This window comes from Ostrea edulis, chromosome 3 (assembly GCF_947568905.1).
Source record: "Ostrea edulis chromosome 3, xbOstEdul1.1, whole genome shotgun sequence".
NCBI classification, from domain to species: domain Eukaryota; kingdom Metazoa; phylum Mollusca; class Bivalvia; order Ostreida; family Ostreidae; genus Ostrea; species Ostrea edulis.
This window is the reverse complement of record NC_079166.1, coordinates 27,425,331-27,439,937: the sequence shown is the minus strand read 5'-3', so window position 1 is coordinate 27,439,937 and position 14,607 is coordinate 27,425,331. Positions and strand designations below refer to the sequence as shown.

The 14,607-nt window shown below is 37.1% G+C and overlaps 1 protein-coding gene across 12 annotated transcripts in view; it reads left to right on the top strand.

The window, feature by feature from the left end:
• LOC125673484 (uncharacterized) overlaps positions 1 to 8,028 on the top strand; it is a 116,239-nt gene extending 108,211 nt beyond the window's left edge. For 10 of the 12 annotated variants that reach the window (XM_056160349.1, XM_056160348.1, XM_056160354.1 and 7 more), the window contains 5 exons: positions 2,285 to 2,448; positions 2,561 to 2,722; positions 2,839 to 2,948; positions 4,010 to 4,359; positions 4,442 to 8,028. In XM_056160349.1, the coding sequence (XP_056016324.1) occupies positions 2,285 to 2,448; positions 2,561 to 2,722; positions 2,839 to 2,948; positions 4,010 to 4,359; positions 4,442 to 6,843 (3,188 nt within the window). In that variant the 3' untranslated portion in view covers positions 6,844 to 8,028. The remainder of the gene's footprint in view (positions 1 to 2,284; positions 2,449 to 2,560; positions 2,723 to 2,838; positions 2,949 to 4,009; positions 4,360 to 4,441) is intronic. The other 2 variants (XM_056160350.1, XM_056160352.1) reach the window with 1 other exon arrangement.
• The last annotated feature ends 6,579 nt before the right edge of the window (positions 8,029 to 14,607 follow it).

Genomic DNA, 14,607 nt, shown 5'->3' with positions numbered 1-14,607 from the left:
GGACATGCTGTCTTAAAGCCAGCCACGCAAGGGAAGATTATAATTCTTTTAATCTGCTTTATAACAGTGGCGAAACGGTACAAAATGTCTAACATTATACAATTTTTACTCCTTTTACAACATGTTACCCACTCGTGACATAATTTCAAAGGCACTGTATTAGAAGGGACTAGTCTGCTGAGTATGGGGCTGGGTTTGGGTTATTGTGATGCCTGACTTGGTTTGGGATATTTTGAAATGAGTTGTTGACAATCTGACTTGTTGGCCCCCTTGTGACAGTTTAGGCAAGTTGATGAATTTATTCATGACAGTTTTCCCCGTCCTCATATTCTAAAATAAATCATAAATTCTACAATCACTTTTAAAACATTTCTCTGTACTTGGTGTATAACATGCACCTATATAAAGTTGTTTTATTTCTCATGAATTAAATTTGGAGTTTGATTAAGAGAAAATGTTTGCCACTGGGCATGTTTTTACTTTGGATACAAGAAGTTTACGGGCAATACAGAGTGACCTTTTAAAATCGAGAGAGCATCTGTTTTAGTATTCAGATCATACCAAATAAATACACTTGTTGTCAAGATGGTATTTTAGGGATAGGTAAATTGTTCTCTATGAATAAGCCAGAAACTGATTACTGAAGTGTGAGAGATTTTTATGCTTCATAAACTTTATCTACATTTTCTCAATAAAACGAGGGGGAAAATAATACATGTATATGTTTTTATATGCGTGTGTGTACGGCTAGGATTGCGGTTGTAAGATTAATTGACATAGTACCTTTTAAGTTTAATTCAGTAGAGCTGAACTGGCACCATCCCAAATTCTAAAAAGTTACGATTTGTTTTTGAGACCACAATGACTGTGAATTTTATGTCGTTACATTGTGTCTGTTGGGGGCTTCCCGTTTTAATTAACAAATCTCTGTCACATATAGAGGTCTTAGGACATGGTCTCTGCTGCTGTCAGAGCACAGCGTGGTAGGTGGTACAACAGAATTCTGGCACTTGTCCTAAGTGTTCTGAAGAACATCCTCTTGTAGTGTGTTCAATGTTTATGGTTTTGATGGATATATTTTCGGTGTTAACTGATTCATAGAACTTGACTTTTTTAAGGCTTTGAGACATTTTATCTGGCATGTTTGTCTGTGAAGAGAAGTTTGACTGTAGAGTGTTTAATTTATAGAGTTTGGGGACTCTAGACATAGTTGAGAGGTCATGCATGCCCCTTCACTTAATCTCTGCAGTGTCATTATGCAGATAAAAATCCAAGATTGATGTCTTTTCATTCATATCAGCTTCAAGCAACTAGTAATTTACATGTTTCAATTCTTAAATTTTATGGTAATAATTCTTTGAATGTTCATGACCTCTTCATAAAATTGTCATTTATCAAGTCGACACTTTCTCAAACACAAAACTGCCTTCTTTAGCATATTCCAAAAATTAGGAGCTCCAGTAGCTGAAAGGTCATGATGTGCTCTATGCAAAAATTTTGCATTTAAAGTGACAGCTTGGCATGGAGATGGCCCAATATGTCTTGTGACTTTTTAACATATTCCAAAGTCCAGGTCAATTTTAGCGTATTTTGCATTCTGGTCTCGGTTCCAATCCTGTTTTGAAAAAATGTGAAGTAGTCTCTTGAAATTTTTTGGCCGGGGTCTGGGAAATTCCTGCCCGTAGTAGACTGTAAATAAAAGTGTCCAATTGGTCAGTTTTAATTATTTTGTTGTTCATATAACCACAAATCATTCATAAAAAGCTAGAGGAATGGAAAAACATTTTAAGCTTCTTTTTTAACCCATTCAAAAATAGCCTCTTTGTTTTACCAGTGGACTGTAGTAGAGTGGTCAAAATTTAAAGGGAACCGGCTTAAGGTGGGATTATGTGGTTTTAATCCTAAAACACTCTTGGTTTTAAGCCTATTCTTCACCAAAGAACTGTGTCAAGGAATTTGGGGATGAGTGAAGTGTTTTTTGGTGGCAGGGTAGGAGTTTTTGTGATACAAAAGATTTGTTTTTGAGATCGGAAATCAAAACACTGTATAAAAGTAAAGGCTGGAGATCGAAAACAGCCCAGTGTGTATCAATGCAAGCAACTGTCCACATGCTTACAGCTACTGGTCAATGATTACGTTGTACAACTCGGTGTAACTATGGTGGCTCCTCAGCGATCGCTTAGACTGTATCCGTGTAGGTTGTCTTCTCTCCACTGCTGAGCTGGAATTTCATCCGTGGATTTATATCCGCATACTTGAATCATGTTTGTCTTTTTATTTTTAGACGAAAGCAACAAAGGGAATAAATCTAAAAACAAAAAGTCTCCCTTTAACTTCTTCAAGAGAGGAAAGGATGACAAGAACAACAACACGACCCCGCCCGGGAAGCTCTTCGGACATCCTCTACAAGATGTCATGCAAGATGGGCAACTGCCAAAACCAGTCATGGTAAGTCTGATTTCAAGGCACAATCTCATAAAGGCTTGAATGAAAAATTGTGCATGTTAATTCAGAAATGGATTTGAAGAAACTGAGGCATTTTTTTCAATCTTTTTTACAGGAGTTGATGAAGTTGGTGATCATTAATGGTCCTTACACCAAAGGTGTGTTCCGAAAGTCCTGTAACATCAAGTTAGCCAAAGAACTTCATCAGAGGCTGGACGAGGGGGCAGATTGTCTGAGTGAGGAAACTCCCACTCTCGTCATAGGGCACCTGCTCAAGGTAACCCAATCCACCTCCTAGTGGAATACTTCCAAGATCTTATGTTAAGAGTAATCAAATTTGTAAATCAGCATTAGTGGAAGACAATTACAGTTTGAATTTTTTATATTCATTAGGAATACCTCAGGAGTTTACCTCATTGTCTTCTGTATGAGGAGTTTTATGAGGAATGGATCAGCCTTAGTGAAGAGGAAAACACCTCACAGAAGCTGGAAAAAGTCCGAGGGTAAGACACACTTTGTCAAGTTTTAGATCAGCAGTTAGCACGGAAATAAAGTCCTCTCAATCGGCTGACATGATGGTGTAATTAGTGACCCACCATCACTGTAGGGCATGCTGATGATATGATTGAAGACCAGGACAATAGGGCTAGGTGTTTAACATGTGTTTTGTTAAGTGACATGAAAGCTGGTCCACAGCTCCTGACTGTTGGGGATATGACTGTACATGTGTAAATGCATGTTTTCCATGCCATAAAATGACATCTCCGTTTGATGAGTCAGACCCTATCTCAGTTGTATTTGCCCCCCCTATTTTGTAGATTGAAATCTTGATATGGTTATGGATTGTCAATTTCATTGAAAGATTTAAAAATGGCCCCCTAGTTATTGTTTAAGGTTAGTTTTACAGGTATGTCCTAGGTCTTTGTGTGTGACCTACAGTACTTGATAGATATATCTCTATGATTCTATACATATATGTAGGTGTATATAGCCATTCCTAATTATTGGTCTATGTGTATATCCTATTGAAGCCTGACGGTTACTTCATAGAACCACAGGAATTTTAAACTCTGACCAAGTTTTGAATGCACCTACTGACTCCGGGGTTTATTCCTCCGTCTGTCAAACCATTACCAAAACCACATCCATTTAAGAAGGACTTAATGTCCAGGGGTTAATTAGGTTAGATGACCACAGTCCCTTTGATGTGGGCCTGATTTTCCTTGGATTTCCCCATTACCCTATAATCGACTCATCAATTGCCTTTTATAGCAGCTTTTGGTGATGGACAATTGATTTTCGGTGTAAACAGGGGATGATTAATCTGCATTCATAATTCCTCTCTTCACGGCTTTTATCATCCTGATTGCTGTAGTTGTAGCCTCCTTAAGTCTACAAGTTGTTAGTTCCTGTTTACCTCAATAAGAATAAATAAATAAAAATTCTTCCTCCATGATATAAATTTCTGTTATTAAATTTTGTACCCACAATTACATGTACTTCATAGATTGTCAAGTGTGTGGGTAAAATGTCTTTGACTGATGTCCTCATTACTTCATTGCAGACTTTTGAACAAGCTTCCAGAGGGCCACAGGGAGCTCCTTAAGTACATGCTCTGTGTTCTCTATCACATCGACAAGAACCACAAGGAAAATATGATGACATCTTACAACCTCTCGGTCTGCATCGCTCCCAGCATCCTCTGGGCCAAACAGGGTGACGACCCCATGAGGGCCCTCGCCATGGCCAAGTCCCCACAGCAGATCGTGGAGTACCTAATTGTAAACTGTATAGAGTTGTTTGGAGAAGATGTAATTTATCTCTTTGGGGACTTGTTGGAGCACAAGATTCGACAGGATTCCAGCACGGATTCTGACAGCATGCACAGTGTGCTTAGCATGCCAGACTCAGCAAGTGAGTACAATTTAGGAGACTTAATCAACATTTTTCTACTGTTTTTGTTATGGGTGTTAGAATTGTAATGGTTGACTGATAGATTCCTTTGCTTTTGTAGGTGGCAGTATCGTGCGACACGATGACTCCTCAGTGGATAGTTTAGAAAGGATGTACTTTGACGACTCCAGTCCGAACCTCGCCAAGAGCCACATTTCTCCTTCTAGTCTAAGTCGTGATTCCGGACTCTACAGTTCACAGGAAAATCTGGACAATGCGGCCAAAAGTCGCGTCAACACCACACTTGTCAAATCAAGGAGTGGATGTCACTTGTACTTCGAGGATGAACCTGTGTCGTATCCTTCTGACATTTCTGGTCCCATGACGAGATTATCTCGAGAACGAGAGAGCAGACTTCAGAGACAGAAATCTGTGGCAGAAAGCACCCCACCCACCTCACCTCAGTCTAAATTTTCCTACAGTTCATTGGACAGTTCCCTGACTGATTCCATGAGTTCATATCTGAACCGACAATACAGCAAAGACACAGACAATAGTGATCAATGGTTCACAGCAGACGAGAGCTTTCGGGAATCTTTTGATTCCGTTCGCGGGTGTAAAGACGATTCTTCAATCAATTTCCAAAGATCAAACAGTCTGAACTCGTCAATTCCGAAATCTATTCAAAACGTTCAGTACCTGGTTTCTCCCCCGGTTTCACCTCGCAGTAAGAGGAAATCGACAAGTATGGATTTACATTTGAACTTGTCCCAAGCAAAATCATTTCCATTGCCGCGTACTTGTTACTCGCAGGATAAACTTTCTGATCCGACAGCGTCCCGTTATGGACAGAGTGCTATGGATTTGTCACATTCAAGCAGTCCATTAAAACAGCTTTCTAGATACTCTACCCCGGGGCTAGGGACCTCACCACCCCCACACATTGTGCTTCAGCAGCATAAATCTGTGCAAAAACCACCAACGAACACACCCATGCGTGCAAGTTATGACAGTGCTATTATTTCTCAATTTGAGAAAGACACCTTTAAAACCGAGTCGCATGTAACTAAGCATGTGCCGACACCAAAGAGTGATAGTGACAGTGATGTAACTTTAACAAACAGTACTGATAGTCCCACTGTGTTGAGGCCTGAAAAGCCACCCTCATATGACGAGGCTGTTCGAAGGAAAAATAGGATTGAGAAAGGACTTCCTCTGGAAATTTCTGAGCAGGAAATTCAAAGGGAGAAAGAGAGACAGAAACGTGCCAAGAATTTGTACGAGGAGTCAATTCGTAAACTGGCGCAGGAGTCTACGTACAGGAGATCATCAGTGGAAGAGTCGACAACATCCGAAAGTGAAAGTGAAAGTACGGAGGAAGATGTATATGTTTCTTTGAAAAATCCGAAAAAGATTTACGAGGAATCTATGAAATTGTTTGAGGAGCAATCTCAGACACCTCCTACGCATTACGAGAACAAAAACATTTCAAATGTGAGTGCAAATATACAAAGAAGCTCAAGTGACTCTGCTGAGTATCTGAACAAAGTAAGTGTGGTGTCTCGACACCGAGAGCCCTCGCCAAACTTTAGGGGCACTCAACCTCATAGAGACTCCTCCCCTTCTGCTACAAGGTTGAGTCACTCCTCATCTAGTGTGTCAAATAGTTCATCAGAGACAGTCACCGAGTCCAGACAAAACTCACCAAATCAACGAGACCGTTCCGAGTCGAGCCCAGTCATACCCCGCCATCATTTTCCAAAGACAAACCCTTTAACATTCAAAGCCAATTATGGTTCATTAGATAGTGCTCAATCTTCATCTGCCATTCATAAAGAACAAACTGTGAACAAATCTACTACTGTTAGAGAGAGTAGTGCTAATAAATCTCTGCAGAAAGAAAGTGTTAAACCAATTCCCAAACCTGAGTTAAGTGTTCATATTCCAACTTCACATAGTACTCAAATTCGAGAGAAGCGTGTGGTTAAATCACAGGATTTTGTAGACAGTAAAGTGTCCAGTTCTCCAAGGACTGTGTCCCAGGAGTCGCCCAGAAAGAACTTGACAGTGTTGTCCAAATCACGGGACTCCACAGTCATCGCCAACCACCGAGATCTGTACGCCCGGTCGAGTGCCACCCAGAGTCGTCTGTCTGCCAGTCTGGAGTTAGGAAGTAGAAGCAGTGAACAATCACAGAGAAAGCAAGATCTTCCTTGGAGTGTGAAATCTTTGAAGCAAATCTATGACAAAGATGGAAATAAGCCCTCTGGTGACAATGTCAAGGACACCGGTGCTCGCCCCCCACCCCCTCCCTACCAACCTCCCCCACCTTTTCGCCGACCAGACTCCTCAAGATCGAGTCTGCCCAGTCAGATTAGTGTAGGGAGCAGGGTCACAGGGAGGAGCACACCACCTACCAAAGGCCTACCCACCCACCGAAGGTCAGGGGGGCCCCATTCCTTCAGTTACCGAAAAGAGGAGGATCCTGATATCTCCTATGTGTAACTGTCACAAAATTCAATCAAAAATTCAGTGTCACATGTTTCACTGCCATGCAGTTTATATGTTTACAAATGATTGTCAAAACAGGCAGCTAGTGACAGGCGTCTTACAGGGAGATCCTTCAAGTGCTTTGTTATCAATTTTAAGTCTGGCAGAATTGTACTTTTTTTCTGTGATGTTTGAGGTCAAAACTGGATTTTTTCTTTAAAAAAAGTGACTGAGGTTATGAATTCAGGGAATTATGTGACTTGAGGCAATACTTGTTGATGTGACATACTTTTCAGATACTGTTTTTCTAATGTTTACAAATTTTGTCATGTACTAATGATATTAAGTTTTTGACATAAAGAACTATCTGTTTTTTGAATGAAATACTCTGAGAAAGAAATTTGTAAATAGTTGTCACTTATACCAAATTACCTCAAAAATTGTAAGCTTATGTAGTCTATGTGGTTATTTCCTGTATGTAATTAACATTAGTAACATTGTTATACTTGCAATAACTCAACACTGATCAAGTGTTCAAAGGGGGATAATTCAGAGAGTGAAAGGAAAGTGTGATATTGTAAATATAAATGTTATTGTACATACTGAATTCTTGCCTTTCTGGAGATGAAGGAAGAATGACAATGAATATTTATTTCCATGTGTAAATTTTTCCAGTTGTACATTTGTTGAAAAAAAAACTACTAAGTGCCAATAATCTTTTTTTTTTTCCTGTAAATATGTAAATAGCTTATAGAAATACTGGTGCTTCAGCTCTATGCAACATTCAACAGCATTTATCGATCATTGTGTGTTGTTACCTTCCTTGTAGGCTGAAGTTATCTTTCCCTGTTTGGGGAAACGATTACAAAAGGCCTATCCCACTTAAGCTTTCATTTTCCATGAGAAAGTACAATCTCCTAGAAACATTAAATGCAGCAACACAAGTTGTAAAACATGCAGTGGAACAAATAACTTTTATATAACCAAAAAAAAAAATGTAGAAATTTAATCTTTGATATTTTTATACTTTCCTTCTTTAAATAAAGTTGTCCTTTGTGGGAGTACCAGTAGTGAACGTCCTGTTGTCATAGCAACATGCAATATACGTGTTTTATGTACCTCATACCATGTGGGGCACTTTAACAGGTGCCCCGTTTATTATTAATATGATCAAAATTAAAATATACTATAAATGATGAACTTGTCTTTGTTTTGTGGTGTTCGATATACTGGAATTCAACGGAGATCCAGATTGGGAGAGAATATAAATGAATTTACAAACTTTCAAGCTGAATATGTGGGTGATGTTAGAAAAGAAAAGGGAAAAAAACACCAAAGGACACCAAATCAAAACTAATGAAAATTTCTTGGATGGGGCATAGATCAACAACTAACAAAGAGAAATCTCTCTGCGATTAGAAAAGAAAGTTAATACTCATTGACACACTCTTGTGGGACGACCGGCTGGAGATTTATACCAGTTATATGTGTGTAGATACAATGTACTGTACTAAGAGGGGTATGTAGGTCACTGTGTCCCAAAAAAGGAGGTGTAACAGCTGTCGCACTGTACTTCCTATCTATCCTGTTAAAAAGCTCGTTTAATTAAGATGGCTCACTACACCCAAAAATAGTACGAATTTACATATAAAAGATATGATGATATACAATAATTATATATGACAAAAAGGCAAACAAAATATAAATTTGGATAAAGACATAATTTTCAAACAAATTATTTCAACACATGAACAAAAGACTAGGGGATTTGAACTCGAGATCTGCGGTTCACCAGCCCAATGCTTTTTCATTTTTTTTCTCTCTCTTTTACTATGAGCCCAATGCACAAAACATTTAAATCGCCATCTTGTGACATAGTGTCATAAAGAGTATAAGCTTTAGTGTAGTGAGCTACCTTAAATGTGAGCTTTGAATCAAAAGTCTGGCCCAAAAATGGAAACATGGATTATATATAGTATACATGTAATGTATATAAGCACGCATCGAACATCATATTATCTATATTCACCAATCAAGACCCCCACAGGGCATTTAAAGTTTTAACAATTGAAATATTATAACTACACGATACCATATCATATACACATTGATCTGGAATTGGCTCATACTACAAGGATGAAGATCATGTAATACATGTATCGCTTTAAGTCTTACTCCCCAACACACACAAAATGAAAAGTTTCTGTCATGTGTACCATGTGCTTTACTTGCACTCTGCAAAAACCAGGTCTACGTCATTAACAAGAGCATTGTTGAAAATAAAATTTTCAGTCATTAAATTGTCAAAAAAGTTCCATTTTAATGGCTGGGTATACCATAACTTGAGATCTATATCGGGGGTTCTGGAGTGCGGGGTCCGTTATTTTGTGCGCGGGTAATGAGGTCAGGTAAATAGTACCTCCCCCGTCCGGCGTTCTGAGCCGTCCACAGTACATTCCTGCCAGGCGGTGATCCTGTTTCTGATGACCCCAGACAAAAGTGCAATGTTTCACTTATTCCCCTTCTGGAACGCATTCTGCTTAATTCAATTATATCTTAAGAACTCATTAGATGATACACTATACGTTTAAGCGTTATAAAGGTCGGGGTGGGGCAATCGAACAAACAATTAGATATTAATACAATTTAAAAATCATAAATACAAATATCAATAATACAATTAATATAATAAATCATAAATACTTGGACCGAGGGGGGGGGGGGGGGGGGATTTGTAAAGTCTGCGAAGCATAGCAAGTAGTTGCTTCTATTTGTCGGTTTGTCTACCATACCCTTGAACTTTGTAATCGTAAGAAATATATGTTTTTCAGCATATACAGTGTATTTATTGTATGTGTGATCGTCATTTGATGTACTATGACTAGTGCTGTTGCCATTACAGACGTTACATACTCATTATTACTCTCTAGGTGGTCTCCATATATATATTCTACAATATGAGTTTGAAAGGGGAAAAAAACCGTCACCGCAAAATATTCTCTTTGAACGTTAAAGGTATGTCTGGATATTTCGCAGTGACATCTGTCATAAACAACAAATATAACATACGTAAAAAGGAAAGTCAAATGAGAATACGACATTTGTTTATTTATTTTTAACAAAACCATAATCATAATATCCAACTATATATCCCCTGTATCGAACATATGACGTCAGTGCAAAGAGAAAATGATCTTTATCAAACCCTTTCTCGTTTGAATCTTTAAATAAATATTATGAATCGAAAATCGAAAGGAAATTGCTTTGCACTTTCATTGACCAAGTGCTGTACCGGCCGAACCTTTACAGTGGGGGGTTTATCGGTGTACCCGGTACCGCCGTCTGTCTTTGACAAGGTCAGGGGCCGGGCACCTGTTCTCAACGATGACGCACATGGCCCGTGCTCTGTTTCAATAGTTCAGGAAGTCCTGTTTCTATGTGACATAGGTCTGATGATAAATTGCAGTTGACCACAATCTGGTTGTAAATAACCTCGAAGCTACAGAAGCGGATTTCACCACCCTCCTAATGTTGGGCCACATTTTAACATGTCAGCTTCTGAAAAATGTTAGGTCAGTCGGACGATACGTTATGTAGCCATGGTTATCAGAAAAAAGCTACAATTTTTATGTTTAATGCATGACTTGTACAATGTTAATTAAAGTTGCGGTGGACGAACTCCTAAATATGTGACGTATAAATTGAAAAATCCTTCTATACGGTAATGTTTAACAAGAGAAACACAAAGTAAATATGATTAATGCCTTCTTTTGTCTCTATTTCTGAAAATCAATCCATTTTGTGAAATGGGTTCCTGAAGAAATGTGACTATAGACCTATATAACAGAATCACTGCGTTTGTACATGTAGTACAACAAAGCACATTGTATGGAGAGGAACTACTCCTGTTTTACGCAGTTCGTGGTCTCTCATGCACAAGTCATCGTGTCTGCCCTCCTGGCAGGACTCTTTTTCTATTTGTATATCTCACAGTACCTATTGTCTGCAGACACACCCCAGCCCTAATTTAAGATTTCCTCCACTGGGTTTCCAGAAGAATTGAATGTACATGCTCCATTAAGTATTTCGTTTGTATTTGGGGTGTGTAAAAACAACATTTTGGCGAAATCGAGTAACCTTTAAACAAGTAGAAATTACCCCCATGCTACTGTTTTCACCCCTCCCCATATAATAACTAAACATTCAAAATAAAATTTGATGGTTACCTAGATCCAATGTTGTTGTTTTTTTAAAAAAAAAATAATTAGCTAAAGGGTTATTTACGAGTCAATCTATACGTAATTAATGAAATATCAAAGGATTATTAATGATAAAATACTGGTAAATGTAAATCTCTGTATATGTTTCCACGATCAGCATTTCACGGAAATGTCAATTATTGAACGTTGTTCACATTTATTAAACAAGCCACGTTCTAATTTTTCCTTTGGCTGATATTTAGTTAGATTTCTCTTAAACAAATTCCACGAAAGTAAATTTAAAAAAAAAAATTAAAAAGTACGTTTTCCGTGAAGATGCTTCTAAAGAATATGATGCCAATTTCGTGAGGAATTTTTAAGGAGAAAAGAATGTATATCATGTATTATATAGAAAAAAGAGATCAAAGAAAAATGATTTATTAGGTTTTTTTATTATTATTATTTTAGCAATTATAAAGATAATTTCCAAATTAATATTTATGACTCAATATTGTGTCATCCTCTCCCACGAAAACTAAATTAACCAAACACGATAAAAGTGCGAAATATTAATAAACGGACGTTCTTTATACAAGACAAGAGGCCCATGGGCCACATCGCTCATTTTCCCATATATAAATATAACATTGAAGTATGTCATAGGACCCCCCCCCCCTCACCCCCGCGGGCTGTAGAGAGGGGTTCATGGTTCAGACAAGCCTGTTTATACCACTTTGATAATTTTTATAAATTTTCTCACTATCGGAAAAGGCTGTGTGTCCTACAATTTGTCTTTTCTTGAATCAAACCTGAATCTACTTCGACAACTTAAGGATTCAAATGGTTACACGAGGTCAAATCTTCCGATATCGTGTTATGTGGAGCATTGAGAATTCCATGCATTTGAATCTTCACATCATAAAGAGGCTTCCATGCAAGTTTTGGATTTTCTAGTTCAATAATTTAGACTTCAAAAAACACAATTCCTCTTCTGATTCAATGGATTTTCCCCCTTTAAACAACTCAAACCATTTTCAGGTGCATTAATTAAGATCCCATTAGCTGTAATGGATTTGTGTCTACACGTTTTTATATATACAATTTATCATGTGATTCATACTCAAATCTAATCCTTTTTATAATTTTCCTAATCATCTCCCCTGGGAATGGAACGTGTTCTCTACATTTGGCCGTTTGCAAAAGGCCATTCTGTTCTAAGTTTGGTTGAAACTGACTCAACCGTTTTTGAGGTTACTAGAACTTATAAATACTGAAAGTGTAAAACAGTCCCTCGTCCAAAATTCCTCAGTCTAATGTAATGGAAGTATATAAACAGAGATTTAATGCAAATGAAAGTTATTTGAAATTAAACAAAACAGCACTGAATTAAAAACAGACAGCGCGAGGTGCACGATAAAAGCATGCAATCAATAGTTGTATTTCCTCCGGTCCCGCGCTGGAATCTGAATAATGTCATCAATTTCTATTTCAGTACCATTAAACAACAAGATGCACCTGGGTGTCTATTCGCGAACTGTACTAAAATGAAGACCATTGCTTTTCAAATATTTTTTTTGTTATTCTTATGTAAATCAATTACCTGTATGTCTAAATGTGCTTTCATCTAACGCCTGAGGATTTGCAGGTGTCTGACGAGTTTCCTGAATTAAACGCTTCATTATCAATAATTGTGATTTTAATTAATTAACTAAGACAGAAAATAAGTTAGTCGGTACATACGTGGTACGACAGTTGTTCGAAGCCATGATTTGTACATGTATGTAAAGAACGGTAACTCGAAACGCAATAGAGACCTGTCAAGAGTTCCAGAAATCATTTACTGATAAATTAATAAGTCTGCGTACTTCTGATCCTAAGGCATATTGGAATATGCTAATAGAGGCTGTGATAAACAAACTAGCTCGGATACCGTTAGTAAGGTTGCTCTTAATGTATTTTGTAATCATTTCAAGAATCTCAATATTGTTGAGGATGATGTTGATATTGTTCTGCCTGATAATATTAGTGAACATAATAATGAACTTAACCAAATAATTAGTGAAAAGGACGTTTTTGATGCTGTAAGTCTCTTAAAAACAATAAAGCATGTGGTGGTGATCACATATTAAACGAGTTTTTGAAACACTGTTGATAAGCTTATGCCCATTTTTGTAAAGATTTTTAATGTTGTATTTGAAAGTGGTATAATACCTAGTACATGGTCTGGAGGATACATTTGTCCAATATATAGAAATAAAGGTGATAAAGCTGATGTAGACAACTATAGAGGTATTACAATACTAAGTTGTTTTGGCAAGTTATTTACGAGTATACTCAATAATAGATTGTGTAATTACTTAGAAAATTTAGGGTTACTATGTGAGGAACAAGCTGGTTTTAGAAAAGGATACAGTACAACATACCATATATTTAATCTTAAATGTTTGATATATTTATACTTATTTCGAAGGAAAAAGTTGTATTGTACATTTATTGATTATCGTAAACCTTTTGACTCTGTTAACAGAATCATGTTATGGCAAAAATTACTACGTATACCTATCGATGGCAAAATACTGTTATTCAAAATTTGTATAAGAATGCCAAATCATGTGTTAGAGATGGCTCTATTTGTTCAGATTTGTTCACTTCAAATATTGGGGTTAGACAGGGTGAAAATTTATCACTTCTTTTGTTTTCCATATTTCTCAATGATCTGGTTGATTTTTATGTCGCATTCATATAGTGGCCTCACTGATATTTGTAATATTGCACATTTGGTGTTTGATGATTCAGAAATTGAAGTATATTTTAAGTTATATCTGTTGTTATATGCTGACGACACTGTAATATTAACTGAATCTGCAGAAGAACTACAATCTTCTTTGAATGCAATGTTCTTGTATTGTCAGACTTGGAATCTGAGGGTTGATGCTGCAAAAAACCAAAGTCGTCATTTGTTGCAAGAATCGCAATGTAGACAATGTTATATTTAATTTCAATGGTGAGCAATTGAATGTAGTTGATGAATTTCAATATTTAGGTATCAAATTCACTAGAAAGGGTTCTTTTAAATCTAACAAAGACAGACTTGTACAACAAGCAAGAAAAGCCATGTTCTATGTATTACGTAAATCTAAACAATTATGCTTACCTATATACTATTACAATTGTTTGATTCAATGATTGCTCCCATCTTGATGTATGGAGCGGAAGTATGGGGTTATACAGATAATAGCATCATTGAAAGATTGCATCTTGAATTTTGTAAGTATATACTTTTAAAAAGTTACAAAATATACACCAACCTGTATGATATACGGGAAACTTGGTAGAATACCTATGTCTATTCCTATCAGTGCACGAATGATTGGTTTTTGGGAACGCATTATAAACGGTAAACATGAAAATATCTCCTATACTTTGTCCAGCATATTATACAAGTTAGATAGAGGAAAGGTGTATCATTCAAAATGGTTAAACTGTATAAAAGGTATCTTAATTAGAACTGGTAATATCCAGATTTGAAACGATCAGCATGTTGATGTTAACTTTCATTTATCTAAAAAAGGTTAAACAG